The sequence below is a fragment of the Phaethon aethereus genome, assembly GCF_964289735.1.
Source record: "Phaethon aethereus genome assembly, chromosome: 9".
In the NCBI taxonomy this organism is placed as follows: Eukaryota; Metazoa; Chordata; class Aves; order Phaethontiformes; family Phaethontidae; genus Phaethon; species Phaethon aethereus.
In genome coordinates, this window is record NC_138585.1 from 14394868 (window position 1) to 14416056 (window position 21189).

The 21189-nt window shown below is 41.7% G+C and overlaps 1 protein-coding gene across 1 annotated transcript; it reads right to left on the reverse strand.

The window, feature by feature from the left end:
* Window positions 1-807: 807 nt before the first annotated feature.
* Window positions 808-20101, reverse strand: MELTF (melanotransferrin; the record flags this gene model as incomplete). Its single annotated transcript, XM_082003646.1, is given in 16 exon segments — window positions 808-874; window positions 876-1081; window positions 1904-2091; window positions 2191-2258; window positions 5062-5218; window positions 6540-6734; window positions 7592-7688; window positions 8093-8244; window positions 9202-9382; window positions 9546-9733; window positions 10500-10567; window positions 11366-11522; window positions 11848-12030; window positions 13477-13576; window positions 17347-17501; window positions 20056-20101. Coding segments are annotated over 16 exon segments (2208 nt in total).
* Window positions 20102-21189: the final 1088 nt, after the last annotated feature.

Consider the following 21189-nt stretch of genomic DNA (forward strand, 5'->3'; position numbering starts at 1 on the left):
TCAGATAACCCCATGCAGAAGAAGAGCCGCAAGTTTCATGATGGAAATTGCATCAAATTAAAGATCAGAGGGCAGATGACATCTCTTTCAAGATGCAAGAGTACTGGTTGTGGAAAGTTAACAGGCTCGGTTTAGCTTCGTTCTTTCCTCTGCCAACAGGTAGTTCCTCCAAGTCTCTCTGACCTTCTTTCTTGTCCAGTGACTTTGGAGATCCCCCTACTTTCTTCTACCGGAAGGTGGAGGATCTTGCCCGTGGCAGAAGCTGTATTCTGGACTTCAGGTCATCTTTGTGTCCACAGCCTGTCCATATTCTGTGCACCTACCTCTTTTGGCAGCAGAGCCAGCAAGGGTAGGATGGGGATAAGCAGGGATGTAGGAGTCTGAACATATCTAGCCAAGAGGCCAGAAAGGATTCACTGGACAAGATTTTTGATACTGCCTTCCAAGATGCAGAAATTCTTCTACAGGTCAGAAACCCAGTATGCATCTAACAGCACCTGGAAATCCTCCAGGCCCGGGTGGTTCAACATCAGCAACAATGGCAAAGATGCTCCAGTTTTGGACTGACCTTGTAAACCACACTGATGCTGTATTGCTGGCTTCTGCCCCAAATTCCACCCCATCCACACAGACACGGGCAGCTTCCAGCCTCACCCCACTCCCCTGACAAGCAGGTGCTGTTAGCATCTACCCTGCAGAGAGGCAGGAAGAGGCACCCAAATGTTAGCACAAGTTACCCAAACAGCAGCTTATCTGAAGAAAAGGTGGTAGGCCAGAGGTGGCCTGGTAGTTGCCATTTGGACCATGCTAGTCCAAGCCTTGTATCTGACATAAAGTAAGAAGGGGAACAACAGTAGTCATGAGGAGGTACTGTCTTATTACCTGCCCCAGAGCACTGTGGTGTTTGCATCCCTTCAAGGGACTCAATATATTCACTCCCCAGCCATTCTGCATATGTCCTCCTCTCTTCTACTGGCACGATCTTAATAGCAGAATCCTTAAAGATCAAGTCTTTTCCTTGAAAAGTTGAAGAATCAAACATTTTGAATCCATTTCCATTGCTGCCATTTCCAAAGTAGACCTGGAAACAATGCAAAATTTTCATTTTGTTGCATCTTGTTTTGCAAGATTAAGTGCCACATTCCTGTTGTACAACATGAAAGATAATAGGTACCGTTTTGTAGATGAAAAGTTCCTACACAATTGCAGAATCTCTGTTATGTGTTTCTTTTTACGTGTTCCGGTAGGTTAGATAGAGAATTCTGCCACTGGCAATTACAAGAACATCATTTGTGATTTTGTTTCTTTAGTTACTATCTGGGAAGAGCTGTATTTTTTAAAAGTTCTTCTAAGTATTGTTGTGTAATACAGGGTTTGGCTGCACATGAGTTCCAGAAATGACTGAAGCCTAGCACGGAGATAACTAGTTTAAAAGCAGTGTTGGATACTTTCAGTATTGACTGGAACCTAGCTGTGGCAGCCACACATGGTCTGCCTAGACGGTTTACCATGTACATGGCTGCACCATAAACATACCAAGCAACGTTGAGTTCCTAGGAAAATTCCAGGATGGAAAAGTGTTAGCATGTACTCTATTTCTTGTAGACTTCAAAGTCATGCATTTTGGGAAAACACCTTAAGCTCCAGGAAAATTACTACTGAAACCAGTGGCTGGGCAAAAAGTTGAAATCCCTTGTGCACCAGGGTGGTTTTACTAGGAGAATTACACAGGTTGTATTTCTTCCACTCTGTCCCACTCCAACAACAGGGCTCTGTACAGTGCACATGCTGCCAGTCTCATGATGCAGCGGACATAATATGGCAGTATGGTCCTGTTGTCTTTATCTTTGGTCTGTGTTAGACCATACGTAACTCCCCCCTGGTATAAATGGATTATTAATACCTGGGCTTTGTCCAGTAGTCCATAGAGCGCAAAAACACTGGTATTTGGGTGAACCATAATGGCCTGAGCTGGCACCCGAGCCAGGTGACACTCAGCAAACTGTGTGACTTCAGCACGGGCACCATTTGGACACAGTAACTGGAAATCACTGGACTTCAACTTTTGGGCCCAACTATCAGTATTCTTACCTGAAAAAAGAAACTGGTCATTGTCAGTCATTGAATGCTTTAGAGCAAAAAGGTTCTAGAAAAATTACTGAAATAATAGAGACATGTAAAACTAAGTACCATCTGTGTTCTCAAACACTGTCGAGTGCTTCACAAAGGCCACATCCCCCGAGTCCTGTGCCAGGCACCTTTAGGAAATGAGAGAACAATTCAATTCAAAGCATCTTTACGTGAACTACATTTTTTTCTAATAACCAATAGTTTTAGGATCCAATTTTTCTCACATACATTCCTGCAAACAAATGCACTGGGCCCTAAGGTAATAAGCAAAACCAGAAATGAAGCATCTTGAAAGGAGATAAAACCAGCATCTTTGCAAACTGTTAAAAAATATTCTGAATTAAGAATTATAAGAGAGGAATACAACAGAAAATTTGGTTAAAAACAGTGTGAGAAACAACAGAAAAGGCCAATATTAGATGAGGAAAGAAACAGAAGACATTATGTGATACTCAGTGTAGTATTCCTCATCTGCTAACAGTTGCTTTCACTCCTTTTAAATCACGTACAAAGCATATGTCATTAAGACTTTTTTGAATAAAATAATTCGAATGTGTAACCCAAGAGTTTATCACATTGTGCACATGTCCAAGTGTGCACACTCACATGCATACCTTTTTTCCTCTTTTATTTCCAAGTTAGTGTGACCCTGGTGCTCACACAGACATTGCTTTTACAGCCCTGAACACTATAGATACCTAATTAATCTAACTGCAGTTTCTAACAGTACTGTTCCAGAACTAAGTTCAATTTCCTCTAACTTTCTGAAGCAGAAGAAGCAGCTGCTTCATGCAGCTGCAACATGCCAAAGGCACCCTAGAATCTGCTCCTCTCGTATGAATGTGGTATCCCATTACAGAGAGTTTCGGGGCAAAGGTGTAGAACAACACACCTTTACCAGCATTTGCTATTTCCCACATTATATTGTGGTCTTGTCTAGCACATGATACAACAAGCACCACAGACTGCTAGGAGATTTTCACTAGGCCTGAAATATGAAGTCAGCAGACAGAAGAAATGCATGGCACTTGCTTCAGGCAGCAAGTAATACATAAATAAAATCAACCTGAAATCAGTGAGCTGGCTGAGCTCTAACTTCCCAGGTATTTTCGGTAGTGTGTGCTGGCAGAGGATCTGTGAGTAATAGAGTTTAGCAGTGGTAACTTGTAGTTTATCCTACAAGTGTTTTCAAGAAGAATTTCCTAAAACAAGATCATTAAACCCACCAATCAAGAAGATGTAAAGCTGTGACTGAGCATGGTTTATGTAGTACAAAATGTGAGGGGAAAATTATTATTGCTAACAGTTATGAGGGGAAAATTATTATTGCTAACAGTTATCAAAAATACATATATTTCATGTGTACCTGGCTTAACATGAGCAGTTATAATCAAAGTTCTTATCACCATCTGGCTGACACTGTCATGCAGAGAACAGAGGACTCGGTAGGTGCTGTTCAGTGCATTCCCCATCAGAAAAGGCTGTTCCCAATAGATTTTTCTGTACTCTGCGCAGTTTAATTTGCCCCAGGCAGTGGGATATACACAAACTGAATGACCTCTCATACCTCTAGTCAGGTTAGTCTGAAGATATCCAGAGTTGAAGGAATCTGGAAATCTGAGGCTGAATTTTAAGCTCATGTCAGTCACCTTCCATAACTCATTCTTCTTTTGGAGAGGACCACCTAAACATCACAGTCAGACTCATCCCTACCTTGCAGAAGATTGTGACCCTCCATTTTTCACCCAAATCCTAACCTTTTCAATATCTAAAACTTTCCACATCACCTGATGAATTAAACATCTTCTCTAAAAAAAAAAAAACAAAAAACACCAACAAAAAAACACCAAAGAAAAAAAAGTCATGATATCTATATGAAGTTTGGGCTGTACAGGCACTATTATCAAATGCACAGCCTTAGACTATGAGCAAGGCTCACACAGCCTGTAACAGCATTTGCTGCTTATTCATTTGGTGACTGGTAGCTAGCTCTGTTGATCTATGAAGTACAGCAGAGGATCTGGAGTTTGCCTGCAAGGCATGTATCACAGCAGAGCACCTGGACACAACTAAAGAGACACTTTTTTTGCAAAAAGTGATTATCTAAGTCTAGCACTTCAGTATCTACCAGGCAGCTGCTGTTGAAGTCCTCTCCCCTAAAGGAAAAAGACCACTCACTGCCAGCTGTTACATGCACCATTACTTTCAGAGGTGAAGTCAGGAAAAGGAAGTGCTACTTCCACATTTAAGATTTTCACAGCCTTTGGGTATGGTCCCATACGTAGATGGGGCTGTTACACAAAGTATTTATTCCATTTTATATTCTCTTCCCCCTGTACCTTTAACACATCTTGTTTTGAAAAGGATTTGATACTTGAACATTGGCCATAGCTGTTTGTGCACTTCAGAAACCTACCTTCACATACAGCCACCAATGAGCAAGGATAGTGTAGACTCACTCCTGGCTCCCCATGACTAGCCTGCCACTCTCAGCATGGACTTACAGCAGCCAGATTCTGGCTACTGTTTGCCTGCTTCCCTCCTAAAGCTCTTTATGGGGTATCCGACCATTCAGAGTGGCAGACTGTCACACTAGGCTAAAGCAAGACTGGAGACAGATGACAATCCACTTGGTCGTCACTCAGTAGGTGCCTATTGCTCTGTAAACAGACATATGGATTTGGCTGTTGGTCATCTGGTTGGCTGCGGGCCAGGAAACTGGCAAAAAGGTTTTGACATGATCTAATGTAACACCTTGTGACATACCTGTATTGCTGAAGACATCTGGGGACACATGTCCCACTTCATTTACAGCACGTGCCACCTAACTGTAGCAACCATAACCACTTTTTGCTGGCTGGGATGGAAAATAGTACCTCCTTGCATTTTGACAAGCTGACAGACTAAATAACAACCATATGTATTAATTACCTGAAGGCTCCACCGTAGCTGTAATAACGTTCTTGGCTACTTGCACTGCATTTATTGTTTCCACTATTATCTCCAATACATAGCTGACAGAGTTTTGATGGGTAGTTGTCCTGCTTAGCTGAAGGCACGCAGCTGGCAGAGAAAAACTCACTCACAGCTGGGGAAAGAGTGACAAACCAATACAATGAGTGAAAAGCGTAAGCTCTTCACAAGAAAGGCAGTTACACTGTCATGAAGCTATAACCAATGCAGGTTTCAGTAGAACACTAGAAAGATGAGTTACAGCTGCCTTCCTGTAATTCACAAACTATAGCTTTTAAAGTATTTTTCAAAGCACCATTTAGCTGATTATGTAATGAAACCAAAGAGCTTCCTGGAAGGTAGGAAATAGGCAAGCAAAATTCAATCTGGAGTCTGATGGTCATAGATCCTTTGCTGCTTGTGCTATATTGCTCCATTATTAAATACAACTTGAAAATAAATGCAATAAAATGCAGAACAGGGATACATTTACTGCAATGACACCCCAGAGCTGGAATCCTCCAGAGGGGATATGTCTGTATAGACAATATGAGTTTCTGCGACTATCCTAGTATTGATATCTGGCTTGGGTCAATGTCCTCAAGCAAGAGCTAAGACAGACAGGTGTGAAAGCAGAATTTTCCAGACCGTATGATAAGCTTAAAGTTGATTACACGCAGAAAGCAATGGACTCTTCAAATGCATTTTTGAAAATTGGAAAAGTTTATAAACTAAAAAAACCTAAAAAAGTTTATGTTAGAAAGACATTGACATTCTAGAGCAAATACGTGGAAGCAGAGTAGGATGCTCAGAGGATTGGGGCACATGACATAACAGGCTGAGAGCTGGGTTTGGTCAGCCTGGAGATAAGACAACTAACAGTGTATTGCTATCTGCATTTACATACTGGGTTTCTCAAGAAGACAGAGCCAGATCCTTCTCAGAGGTGCAGGGCAAAAGGATGAGAAGCAACTGACGGAAGTTACAAGAAGAAAAATTCTGATTAAATATAAGAAAAAAATGTTTTATACCAAGGATGGTCATACACTAGGACAGGGGTCCAGCAAGGTTGTGTGTAGTCTCCATCCTAGGAGTTACTCAAAACCTGCCTGGACATGGCCCTGGGCAATCTGATCTAAGTGGACCTGCTTTGAGCAGCTGGTTGGACTAGATGACCTCCAAAGGTGCCTTCCAACATAAATTAGACAATGATTTTGTGATAAAGTAAAGAGGGAAAGGAATACTTTTGCGTTAGATGTAACATGCTCAGTATGACCCCTTCATTAGTCTTCTCTGGTGGCAAACTTAGAATTTCCAATCGTTACATTAAAAATGCAACACCCCTTCACAAACAGATAAGCTTAATACAGAGCTATGAAATATCAAAATTACTTCCCTAATGAAAATTTATAGTTAGACTGTAACTGTATTTTTGATATGTAGTACTATTGTCTTACCTTGAGGAATATTGCAGTCTCTGGTCTTAATAACACCCCTCTTAATCAGTATACCAATGGGGATATTCCATCCAGCAGTTCTCCCCAGTCCTGTGTGGCAGGACTTCTTCCCTTTCAGGTCACTGATGGTGAATGCATTGGACGTATTTCGTTTCACTAATGCCACAGCATAGTATGCATTGCTGCTGTCATCAGCTTGCAGGAAAAAAACAAAATACATTATAGCTTCCCTTAAGCAGTCCCACTGCTTAATGATCATCTACAGATCCATTACAGTTACATGGTGCCACCTTCAGTAGCACCAACAATCAGCCAGTCAGGAATGATGAATGTACATGTAATTGTTCTTCACTTCTACTACTTCATAATTTTGCATTCACTTAGAGCCTGTATACTGGTACTGCTATGCACCGGAACTGAATAATCTAGACACGAACATGAAAGTGTTCTTGATAACATCAGCTCTTATAAATACAACCCTCTGAAAAACAACATTTGGGTCATTAGTGACTTAGCAAAACTGCTTCAAGAAGTTATTTTTATGGGAAAACTCAAACCTCTATGAAAATTTCCATGAGTTTTGCAGTATGTTGAAATTCTGCCTTAGTGACACAATGTCCACAAGCCCTCTTTTCATCAGTGACTCTGAGGGAGCCACACTGACCGGAAGAATTTGTTTCTAACTAGAGTCTACTGTGTAATTTTTGTATTTTTGCTTATGTTAAAAATATTTTGATTTTGTGAAGACTATTTTTTTCCATTATAAATATTTTTTGCAGAACTGAAAAGACAAATAAAGAAGTACAAGACTCAAAACTGCCAAAGACTCAACCTGGTCCTGCAGCAGAACAGATAAAAGCTGCCACAAATTCACTGTAGGAACCCATCCCATACTTATTTCCTCTTCTATCCATGACGTGAGGATAATAATTCTCATTTCCTTTGAAAACAGCTTTCCCAGCAGGGCTAGGGAACAGAGGCTGTGCTTTCAGAGCTGTTTTCAAATAACCTGGAAAAATAAGGTCTATATTTATGTTTCCTGACCTTCTTACCAGAGTAACTTTCTCCAGCAGCTGGTACAAGGCCATATGTCTTCCCAGCTGTGTAAATATCAGCTCCACCCAGAACTACAGCATCACTTTCCTTTTTCTGAAAAAGAAAATAAAATTTAGGGTTTCTGTGAAAAAACACCTCCCCTGCTACAACGATGACATCTCTAGCGTCATACCTGTTGCATCTCAAAGCACAAGTCTGACAGCAAAAGAGCAATACACTGCTGAAGAAAACCCCAAAAACCTGCATAAAGCATCATCAGTGAAATGGGGACAGGAGATTTCATATATATGCTTAAGCTAGATGGGCAACCATGCCCTCATCACAACTGAAGATCATCAGGGTTCAGGCCCATCCATACCACGTGAGCTACAGATCACCTCCATGAAAACCAGTATTCCTTAGGGTCACCTAGGTGTACAATATGTCTGATCCCACCTACCCAGCAGAGAGCAGCTTGTGTTGATTTGGTTTATTGCACAAGGCTTGTAGCAGCCTACCTGGATCAGCTCCATGCACTGTTCCTTTGTCTTGGCTGAAATACACTGAATTGCTGGTTTCAAATTCTTTTTCTTAAAGGCAATGGCCATTTCACCACATTTCCATATCTCCTCAGTGGATACAACACACCAGTTCAAGCTTTCTGGCAACGCTGCACAAAATTGGAAAGCAAATATTACAGTTCACTTCCTTTGTAACAGACAAAGAGGGGTACACACTGCCCACTGTCACATATGTACCATACATCTTAATAAAAAAGTTTACTTGTATGTTTCTCTCCATCTCTATCTCAGACATACACCTGATTAGGAACCACAGAGCTCTCCAGTTTAGTGGTATGTCCACACTGCAAACCTACCCATAGCAAAGGAACAAGAACTCCCTACGATTGCTGACCATTAAACATGGCGATAATGCATTAGTTGAGTGCAGCAAAAAACCACCCTGAACACAGGCTTCCTCATACCTGACAGTCACTAAGCAACACCCAGAAGAGACAAGTCTGGGAGGTGGGGGGCTTTGCCACAGCACAGAGCACGTCTGGGAGGCTCAGTTGCCATGATTATTAAGCTTCTCGAGGCAGGGATTCTTACAACCTGTGTTTCTGACTGCCAGAATGCACATCAAGTCATTTCTGCATTCCTCGAATAGTATAAAAGGTCATTAACACTTCAATAAAGAGCAGCTGAGGGTTTCTGCAGCTTCTGGAAGAAGTTCTCTGCTAGGAACCCACTAATCCATTCTTTATAGACTACCTGAGGATTTACACAGCAACATATTACTATTTCCTCTTGTTAGCAGGTAAGAAATGAAGTACCAGGTAGCAGTAGCAGCTTACCAGGTTAATGTCTCACAAACAGCAGAAAGGGTAGAAAACACTTGCATCTTGTAACACAGTGTTTGCACAGGCCTATTTGCACAGGAAAGTATTCTGAAATGTGATACTGTTTCTAGGTCAAAAAGTAACTTTTCTCCATGCTGAAAGATTAGAGCGGCATCCTGCCATAACCCTCCCAACAGTCAGAAGAAAATAAAGCAGAATAAAGATGGTCTTTGTTATCAGCTATTTTTGTTCATGGTTACAAATAGGAATCTAAAGTTGACTTACTGTTGGGGTCACAGCTCAGGGCTTGCATGGCGTGAAGATACTCATCACCCAGCCATGCCTGGTAATTCTGAGCTGTGATTGCAGTGAGCTCTGTGGTGGAGTCTCTGAACAGAAGATTCTGGGCACTGTAGGCTGCAGAGTCAAACATCTGAAACTTGGTGCCTAACCCATTAAATCTTTGCTGTAATGTTAAAGGAAGAAAAAAACCACACCTGTTACACATCCCTCGACTTGGGATGTGTGACATCCCATAGCCCTTCAAACCCCACAGAGCTGAAGGCACCCAGATATTCAGCCAGGCGGGTGCAACAGTGCACTTAAAAAAAAAAAAAAAAGTGTCCTACTTGTCCCTGATTCAGGAGCCGGAAGACAACTGTTCCATCTGTATCAGGCCGTACAACCACAGCACGAGCTGGAATTCGGGCCAGGTGGCATGTTCTCCACTCTGTCACATCAGCTGTGTTGCCATTGCGGCACAGAAGCTGGAAGTCCCGGGAGCGAAGCCGCTGGGCCCACAAAGAAAGACTTCTTCCTAAAATCGGACCAAACATGCTTATGGAACAGACATCAGGTGGGGTTGGTGCCTCTGGCTCCACATCTGCTCTACACATCACATGCAGAGCAGAAAACCTCTCCTGAGCATCTTTCAACTATTCCTGACCACACGGTATACCCCATACATCTATGTAGTCCTTTAGTTTTGTATCTCTGATAAGACAATAAACAGCTTAACACTTGTGAGAGTGCATTGAACTGTACTGGGGTCTACAACAGTATCAATAGCACCCCAAAGTCTAGGATCATCATATTCAACATTTTTTGTTCTTCTTTTTCTCTATAAATGATGGTCAGACAAGCCCATGCTATTAAAGTAACATTGTGCTCAAGGTAGATTTCACAAAGTGCTGCATAGGGCAGGCCACATCTCGTTAACTTTCCGCTAGTCTGCTGAAAGCGGGTAGGCATGAGCAATGTAACAGCCCGGCTCTGTATAAAACTAAGAGTTTAATGCTGTTTAACCTCTCCTTCCAGAAGCAGCTTAAGATTCCACCTCTAACCTTTACTGAAACTATCAAGCATTTTAAGAGGTGGGGGGGGGAAAAAAGGATCACATGGACTCCTCGATCTCCTCTATCTCCTGGTGCATGCATCTGTGGGTACATCTGGTTTTGCTATTACAGCATTTTTTGCTGTTTTGTCAATTCAAAATAAATCAAGCATTTGACATTATACTGTCATTATAGACACAGTACTTCAGACCTTGCAGTCACTATTCAACAAGCTTCTGGATTACTCACCATCTGTATTTTCAGGCACCGTGCTGTGCTTCACAAAAGCAACTTCTCCAGCACCTTCAGCCAAACACCTAAATAAATATAAATTCAACCACAGACATACATTACAAAGCACAGCTCCTGTGCACTGGACACTGCCAGCTGGCAGCTATGTAGGAGCTTCCTTCCATCAGCCACAGACACTGACCTATTTCCTTGTGCTGAGGGGGTTTTGCTCAAGGTAGAGACTAGTGGCTGTTAGAACAAGAAGTAAACTATCACTGTCATTGGTGAACATGGACAACATTTTCAGTGCTGCCCGGTACAAACACCATGACCTTCTTTGTCCAGGAGAGTTCTCCAAGGCACAATCCTTTGGGGAATACGCAGAGAGGAGCAAGTGTTTCACACAAGCAAATTCTGCCCTTGCTCAATCCCTATCACTCAGGGACTGGGAGCTGCAACACAGCACAGGGACAGGAAGAAGGGAAGTAACAAAGATTGGTGTGCAGAAACGGAGAGCAGAGCAACTCAGTAACTCAGAGCAACTGAGGTGGGATGGCTGAAATAGCCAAGTAGGGTGGCAGTTCAGCTCTGACTCCAAGGTCATGAGGTTTTACTGGGGAAGATACAGCCAGCTGAAACAAACACTCAGACTTGCGTCAACAGCTGCTGGACAAAGCAAACAGCAATAGGATTTCCCTGCTCAGTATAAGTGCTAAATATCCATTTGGTTTTTGCTGGAGTCTCTGGGTTTAAAGCACGGTTGTGCCAACACAATAGCAGATCCATCAAAGTTCTCTGGCTTCAATTCCCTGTCAGTGAGGCTTGGATATCATGGCTATGGATAGAGCATAGCGATAAAAAATTGACAGAGCTATGATTTTTACCTGAAAGCCCCGCTGTAGTCATAGTATCGCTCTTGGGAATTTCGTTCACATTTGTTCTGCCCAGCCAAATCCCCTTTGCAGAGCTGACAGAGGGATTTGGGATAGTTTACGCCATTTGCTCCAGGAACACAGCTTGCATTGAAATAGTCACTTACAGCTAAATACAAAATAAGAACGAGAAATTTTTAGCAATGAATAAACAAGATCCTACAATCTCATTTTAATATACCTACACAGTACATCTCTAAAAACATTTAGAAGGAATAAGTAATTTTGTTCTTAAAAGATGGTTTCCACGTTTAAAAAAAAACCCACACCCTGCAGTCTTCATCAGACCTAGGTTAGGTCTATTCCGTCTTACAAGGAGCAAAGCCAAGGAACAGAAGAGCAGCTAGAACCACACGTTTCTGTCCACACAAAGGGTCCCAAGACCATACAGAAAGGCACTGCTGAAGAACAGACCTTTCCTCTGTAACTCTTACCTTTTGGAAGGTCACATCCCATTGCTGCCAGGCGCCCGCTGTCAACTAGATAACCCACTGGCACATCCCAGCCTGCAGTTCTGTTGATGCCTGTGTGACATGAACTGACTCCCTTCAAGCTGTTGATGGTGATGTTGGAGCTTTTCCGTACCACAGCCACGGCATAATAGGAAGTTCCAATCTCTGCAGTGTAGGAAGAAAGTGAAGCAACCAAAGCAGCCTTGCAGCATCATTACACTGAGACACAGTGATCTGTGGCCTCTTGTGGCTCCCCTACCCACAGGCAAGTCACATTGTTCACATCCTTGGTGCAAACCTGCTGACTGTGAGTGAATGTCCTCCATTATCTTTTCAGTGTGCAATGTCTTAGTTAAAGGCCACAGGCAATTTGCTCTAACTTTGAAGGGTTGTGGGATGAAAGACATCCAGAGGTTCCTTCCAAGAAGAAATTTGCTATGATTCTAAATATATTTGGATTGAATTGGCGCCAATATAATTAATAGTGAAAAAAAAAATATGTTTCCCAGCTGTCTACTAATTTGATCTTAATTTTGACATAGCATAGCAAGTTGATGTCTCTGAAGCATCACAGCTGATTTCATTCTCTTTGTTTTACAGTTTGATTTAACTCAGAGTCAGGAGTTCAGTGTCCGAAGTAACCATAATAAGGTCATTCAATCTGACTGTATTTAGATCTGAAGTCATTAAATTTCATTCAATTTTCTCTGATTTGAGCTCATAACCTGACTAATGGAGACAGACAGCCTCTGGATCATGAGGCCCATTTGGTTTTGAAATACTGAAGTACGGTTCCCTCACCGGGGTCATGATGTGGTTAACAGTGCAGGGGGGGGCTGCTGCAGGTGATCCAAGTCCCTGTGGACTGAGCCCAGCAGGCACTTCTGAGGATGCCTGGGCCAGTTCACACCGAAACCCAGCTGCAAACCAAATCCAGCTCCATCTCACAATAGAGTGGCGGCACACTGCATGCAGACTGCTTCCAGAGCTGCTCCTTCCCTTGGGTCTCTGAAAGTTATGGGGGACATCTTCCAGCTCTGAATTACACAAACATGTTGACACTAAGCCCTCAGTCAGGATGACAAGTCACCACTGACTTGTTGTCTCCTTCTTGAAAGGAACTCAAAGCTTAAGGACACCCAGATAAGGAGCAGAATCTATTACTTCCTTTATTCCAGCAGGTAATCATATAGACTACTAAAAATAGCATCTAATTATTCAAATTTATGGGATTGAGTGATAAATCTAGTGACAATTTATGCTTTGCAATTCATTAATTTTATCTGCAAAGTCTGGAACGCGGAAGACAGTAAGCAGTGAGACAGTAAAAAAACCCAAAACCAACAAGTGAAACTAAAAAACAACCAAACCCATCTATTACAGGAACAGCTATTTTGACCTAACTGCTTCAGGACAGACTCTGCCAGAGCCCCGCGTTTCCTGTTTCCCCCACACATTCTGTTACGGGCAGGAACATCCAAGAGGGAACCTGACCATTACCTACTGTTTAGAGTCTTCAAGAAGAGGACCACAAAATAAAATGAAAACAGTAAAAATCCATAAAGAAAAGCTCATATTAAGTAATCTAAAAGTTATTTAGTCAGAATATACCTTGATCATATACTTCCCCAACCACAGGTTTCAGACCATGCTCCTTTCCAGCCTGGTAAATCAAACGTCCATCCAGTGTCACTGCATCTGCCAAATCATCCTGCAGACACAAGGGCAGAATACATGTCGAAGCTTAATTATCAGTATTTCTCAACAGCCAGAGGCACAGTACCCATGAATTTAACAGAAGAGACCCCTTAATCTGCATTTGTGAGTTTTCTCCAAAAAGTTCTTTTAAAGGCACTCAAATTTCAGAAGAATGATTACCAAGAGGTATTTTAGAATTTCAAAACCACTTCCTTCAGATATAATGAAGAAACAAACCTTGGACCTTGATGGCTTCACTAGTCTTCATGGTCCAAAGGAATTTTAGAAATGGATCCTGCAGCTCTGTGATGAATATTAAGGCCAAACAATTTGGCATTTCATTCATCTTTATAGTTAGTGCCCCAAAGCTTGAAGATTTAAATAAAGTAAATGTATTTTTGAAGTCATACACAGATAGCTTGAAGTAATGACTTCTGGGGCTGGAAAATCTGAATGCCAAAGTGCACTCGAAATCAACCTTAAAGCATGCTGGCTTGTACCTCAGAAGACAAACAGCCACACATCTTGGGAGAGGGGAAAGAGATGGCAGTGCATCTCACAGGAGGAGGAAAGCATCTAAAAAGACTGTCCAAAGTGGTGGAATACAAGTCTGGGGCATCCACTGCTGGGAAGGCGTCCAGCAATACCGTATCTTTTCAGCTGACTATAATGCCAAGCTGGCTGAAATCCTCCTACAGATGCAAGATTGCTCTGGATAGCATGGGATAGGACTTCCCACAGCAGCAAGGACTAGAGAACTGCTATACACACCTCTGATCAGCTGAGCCTGGCCCTCACTATGTGCTGAACCCAGCGGAAGCCAGGAGGGGCATCTCGCACAGAGATGACATGTGGCTGAGAAAATAATCAGCAGCTTGACATTTTGCATTTCTAAGCTGATTCCAAGCTTCTTATCAGTTCATTTAACCTCTGGTTCAGCACTGGAGGGGGTAATTTAGTTTACCCATCCCCTGGCAGTTTGCTGAGCATTGGTGAGGGTAGGGCTACGACTACGTTGCCTAGTATACCACAGCAATTTCCCCAGGCTGAGCCATGTAAAAAGCTTGACATTTTTTTAAGGGATCATGTGAAAACGTAGGTAATACATGGATGTTGATACCTAGATCAGATTTGAAGTTGCCATGTAATTTGAAATATTTTACTTACGTGGCTCAAGGGAGAAAAAAGAAGGTATTCATTAATTAGCTGAAACAATGGATGACCTGAGAGTTCCTTCTCATGAATGAGAGTTGAACAAAGCTTCAAGAGAACTTGGGGTTGGAAGATATTTGCACCTTGAAGAACGGACATGATCTTTCTGGAATAACCAGACTTGATATTCCACCAGTGAGAGTAAGAGCACTGGACAACAGTTTAGGAATCAAATGTGGCCTGTTATTTAGAAAGGACAACAGACAGTGAGAGGAAAAAGAGGAGGTGGGAGTTAAAGAGGAAGAAGAGGAGGTAGGACTGGAAAGGCTGGCCACAGAAGACAAGGACTGTATTACATGGGCATATTTCCACGTGAGATAGCACTTTTCAGATTGGAAAGGTGAGCCTTTGAGCTCTGTTTAGAGCAGAAAAACCTCCTGTCAATAACCTGGGTATAAATAACCAAACAAGACAGAAAAAAATGCCTATTGTTGTATTTAATATAGATAGTTAATATAAATACAGTTATAGTTATATAGATAGTTATATTAATATAGTTGATATACATATTTAATATGTACTTAAAGTTATATTTAATAAGTAGTTTATAGTCTACAGACCTCTCCTTCAAATGCATACAATCAATGCTGAGGTGGCATATCAGCAGCAGTGCGGGTTTGTTTTTTTTTTTTTTTTGGTAGCAAGCATTTGCCAATACATTTGGCAAAAGCACAGGATTATTCTACATATGATTTTTTGATAAGTATATGTGCAATGGTAATACCTTGTTAATTATTTTCAGAGGGACTTAGTTTCTGTGTGTCAGAACATTTGAGAATTACTTACAGAAGTGTTTGAAGACCTGCTGAATAGCAGCTCTGGTCACATTAAACATTGTCAGGTTCCCTAGTTTAATATTTAGACATTTCTCAATTTTTAAACACCTTCAAAGAAAAAGGTTTTTCACTTTATCCATGTGCTAACACATGCACAGGACTAAGTCCAAGCTATGTAGTGTTATAAAAAAGCGTATCTCTGCCTCTTCAGCCATTGCGTCCCACTCCCTTTTGGCCCCAAAGAGCAGAGTTCAGTGTGGATGCGGACTCAGGGGTTCCACACAGTCCTACACAGAGTAGGCCAGCTTAAACATTTAGTAGATTATTAGCACAAGAAAAGAGGTCTCAAGGACAAAGCCTCATCTGAAGCCTTACAGTGAAGATTCATTTTTATCAGCAAGCTATGTACTCACACTTTCCACCTGCAGGTTTGAGTTCAGCTCATCAAGTTTTATAGGAATCCAAGGTTTTAGACAAGTGTGGGCTGCTTGCAATGACTTACAAATGCAATTCTGTGCGCACTGTGTTTCAGAAGCACTCATCAGCCCTTTTAATAACCTGCTTTGCAGAGTCTAACAGGTTCCCCTCTGTGGAAGGCAATGCAACCAGCTAAGAGTTTTTAGGAAGGTCTGACATTAGATTCCTGTTTAATCCCCAAGGTAAGATCCACATATGTATCAATATCCACTCCTAACATTCTTCAAAACAGTCTTGAGTCCCTCGCTCAAGAACAGTATTTATCAAGAGGCAATGCGGTAGTTTTAGTAGTCAGACAACTCTTCTGCTTCTGTTAACAAAAAATTACAAGATACCAATTTCTGAAATTTGTTCCTTTTTTCTGGCCAGATAACCACATGCCTCAACTCCCTTCAAACTACCCTGCCAGGTCTCATCTCCAGGCTCTGAACCTCTTGTCCTTGACAGGCTGCCTCTCCTCCACAAAACCCTGATTTTTTGGGGCATGTCTACACAGGATACACAGAAGAATGTTATTTATTAACACAGCCAGCCATCCTCCTCTTCCCCTCACACTCTGCTGTTAAAGACAACCATGCTTACCCGCCTCCATATTTCCTTCAATATCCACTTGTTACCTCCCACGCCCTCCTAAGGGGGGAATTATTTTCCACACATCATTTCACAAAGCCACATGTTTACAGTCTTTAAACCCTTCCACAGAGCCATGTGCCTTTTTGGAAACTGAGCACGCTCTGCGCAGCTGAATTAATACAGCCGGGTTCGCGTGCTCTTTGCCCACCCTACTTGCTGCTTTGTTTCTCTATTGTACTCCGGTACTGGGAGACTGGATTTGGCTTTACACTCATCTCATCTGTATATACAGCAGTTTCCATGATGGGAACTTGAAATGGGAGGTTGATCCAGAGTTTACTGAAACACAATCTACTTACAGGCTCACCAGCACAGCTTTAACTACTGTCTCCATCTTATAGCTCCATCCCTTCTTAAACATCTGCTAAATAAATCTGGCCATTTCCACATCAAAGATTAGCATTTGGGAGGAAATATTCAAGACCTTTGCTCTGTTCCTAATGGCTGGTCATATTAACTAGCCAAATAGACGATGCAGGGCCATTCTGACATTCAGATTCATATGTATAACTTCGTGTCTTTTTTAAAAAATACATGCTTTGATTTTTCAGAGACATGAACCCCAGGAAGCACACAGTCAGCTTCCTGGATCATCAGATACTCAGAGCTGTGTACATCGCCACTGTATTATTATTAGGCACATGGGGCAATTAAATCAATGACACTGCTGTCACTCACAACTCACCTTGATCATCTGGGTACAGTTAGCAGCTGACCCCCCTTCTGTACACTGCAGAGGGGGAAGGATGCCAGCCCCACCAAAGGCCTTACTCATGTCATTACACTTGGAAAGTTCTTGCTTGGAGACAGTGCACCACCGGATACGTTCCAGGCCAAGAGCTGTAAACACAACACCAAGAGAAAATATTATAAAACACGTTGGTGCCTTTGTAACAGAGCTTATCATTTAAACACTACTGAAGGGCCGACCTTTCATTCCATTCCTCCTCCCAAAACAGAAAGAAATCAGGGCTCTTTCAACAGCGAGTCTAATTTAGAGATGGTTCCCACTTTCATTCAGATTAACATGAATACTGAGTTTTGGACTGGAAACAAGATAGGCTCAGACTCAGATACTGAAACCTGATGGTATTTATTTCTGACATAAGAAATATGGGTACCACAGAACAGGTCAGTGCATCCAGACTATTCTTAAATCCTTGCAGAATACACCACCTTTTCTCAAAGCAAAAGTGTATAAAATTATACCCTCCAAAACCAAAGAGACTGGCCAAAGACAACTCTGTCTCAAGCATTGCTAGTTAGTACCTGGAGCTCTGCCCCAGCCCTTTTCGGTCTGAATAAAAAAGCACTCGTAGGTGCTCAAGAGTCTTGCCACTAGGCTTATTATGAAAACTAGAAAAGTAAACTCGTCCCTTCAAAACACTCTTTCATAAGAGGCTGTTTCCACAGTCACGAAGCAGCGGTTCCCTGAATGAAAAGACTCAAGTTGAGCAGTGGAGGTTGCACTAATCAGTAAAGAACAGTGTCTTTCAGGAGGCCCAAACACTACCCTTTAAGCACCAAGGCTACAAACACTTTGTTGCTTTTGTAAGGATAAGTCATCATGTGCAAACAGTGCAGCTGTACATAAAATGTGTAAGCAAGTACGATTTATGCTGATACATAAGCACAGATCATTTTCGTAAGCAGAGGACACCACATTTCATTGCTTTTCTACAATTTTGACTTCTAACTTAGAGTCTGCTGTAAGTTGTCATGTGGTTTTCTAAAAATTCCTAACTGGCTCTCTACTTTTCCACCATCGTCATGCAGCTGAGATACCACATGTAACTCTGCAAGTTAAAATGATTCCACTAGTGCTCAAAAGTAGCTATGCACATTTTCTGGCTTAGTGGCTGCAAACTAAACAAGATCATTAAGGCCATAAACCTTGTTTTGCACCCAACGCTGAAAGAGAGGGCTTGGCTTGCTGTTCCACTGCAACTCGGAGCCAACTCTACTGCTGTCAACAAACACTAAATCAGACTTGGAAACCTTACAGGAAGTTTTCATGGCAGCATGCGCTAGCAGAGGGAGAAACAACTCTCCACCTCTGAGTTGCAGGAATTCTGAGAACCAAGAGGGTTAAAAGAAAGGCCCAACATGGTCATGCCAAAAAGGCACCTCACGGAAACTCAACATCCACCTCATCTCCCCGGGTGCAATGTTCACCATTAATTTCTTTGGGCAGGAAGAAGAACCTAGGTTTTCATTGATAAAGTTTTGTTTGCTTGTTTTTTCCTCCTAAACATGAGCAACTGGAAATTAAATTGGGGTCTCAGCATCTCAGTCTGTATGGCTAAGTGCCATTCTTCAGCATCAGCACTCTGGTTTTAGATATAAATACACAGGAGATAATGCATGAATTGTATGAAGAAATCATTAGCCACATACACCTGAAACATGAAATAAAGCTCATTTGGCTCCATATTTCAGCCAAACAGTGAAACAGCATGAATGTGTTGCTTTTTTCCCCCTCAGTCATCTACAAGGTAATTAATTTGTCCCTTTCCAAGCTGCTGAACTTCATTGTTACAGGAAATCCAGATCCTGGGCAATTTCCTGTTTCCTTCCTTACAGGTTAACCCATTTGAAGTGGGCTTCAGCACTGACAAAACTTGTAGTTTAGCCTCTCTTCCTATTGCCGACCAAAAACATCCTAAAAGAGCAGGTCAGTCTCTGAACCCAAGTTTATTCTCAATTTTGGCCCTTCTGTAGATATACGTGAAGCATGAGATGGCAGGAGCTGGCAGCTTCCATTTGAAGTATACTCAAGGTCCTAAACACACATATATCATTGGCAAACATCCAATTAACTCCTTTGCTGAAAGTAACAGCACTACATTGTGTAACATCTTATGAAATGGCTAATAATACAGCTATTAGTACACTATCAAGGGCTTTCAACAGAAATAATGTTATAAAAAGAATAAAACTAGGATAATTTCTTTTTGAAGAACTGTGAAGCGCTTCAGAAACAGCATCTACACCTCTGGCAAAATTAAAAGCATTCACCATCGGAACTTGGCAGTGCCAGGAGAAAACGAATATGTCACACAGAGCGCGATAAGTGGAATAAGGCAATTATTTCTGTTTTTACAAAGTAAGTGTCATAGAACTGTTCACACTTGTGAGAAAGACACCACTGAACCAAAAGAAGTAGATTCAGTGCCAAGGAAATACGACATTTGACACCAACAAGTGTCATATACACATACATGGTGTTCAATACAGCTTTTTCTACTCCTTTTCTACTTTTTCCATTCTTTCTTTTCCTGGCCATATGAGATTGGTTCTTAAATGGTTCTAGTTTCCCTCTGCTCTCTCACATCACATATAAACCAATCCCTAAGACACCAAGCCACAGCAAAAGTTTTTGGAGGGCACTTACCAGCATGAAAGAAGAGAAGATAGAAGACATTTCTGAAGGTCTTCATGGTGCAAATTTTAGGATTTTTGCTTTTTCCAGCCTTCAGAACCCCCAGAGATCAATGCTTCTGCAAGTGTGCTCTCCCCAGCCTGCTCTTTGGTGAAAATCAGCAGCATTCAATTGCAGATGCACTTTGTTCAACAATTTATCTTGCTTACCTTGGCACACGTCACCTCATGATGACTACGGGGAGGAAAAAGGCCTACCTCTCTTCACACTGCCTCTACACTGGCAAAAAAATTCCGACTAGGAAATTGCAAAATATCGGAGGCACCAGTGAGGTTGTTACTGCTTTAGCACCACCTATAGACTCAGATAAACAGCTACACACTGACTCACAGGGGTAAAGCAGGGCTGTGTAAAGTCCTCGCAATTATGAGTTCTATGTATTCCTTATCTGTCGGGGCTCAGGAAGCAAAAGCAGATTCAAGCTAAGCACTTTATCTGACAAGAGCTGATGGTCACTTTTTTGGCCACATTCTCAGCATTTTCATTAATTTCATAAAGCCATAATAAGAAACCTGGGCTTTTCCAATGGTGAAGCCCGCGCACTCCACAGGTGGTACAGCGGTGTGCTAAGTGCACATCTTAAGTTTAATAGCAAGTGCTATGAAATAGCTGAAGTAGTTTGATTTTTTTTAAGGTTTTATAGAAGACCCAAGAAGGCTTCTCTCTCCCAGGGAGAATAAAAACTCTGCTGACAATAGCTCTGTTAAAAGTTGCTGTGACTTTTAGAGTAGCTTCCACAAAGCAACACTCATTTGTTCATTTCTTATTAGTCAATGTATTGTAAAATATATCTTTAAAATACAGAAAGTAAGGTGTACCCAAGAATCAAAGACAAATCAGCACCCAATACTAGAAAAATGAGATCCAGAGAAACAGCAATTACTGCAAAATCCTAAAAATTACAAAGTAAATCAAGTAAACTAGGAGCATCAGGGCTGTCGGAATCAACTTTTCTGTGAGGGCTTAAGGGCAACATCTAAAACAAACAAAACCAAAAATGCAAAAAAGATACCCCAGCGTCCTTGGGGTTTTTGTTCTTTGTTTTCTTAAGACTTGTTCTCACTCTAGCATGACAACCATGTAAGT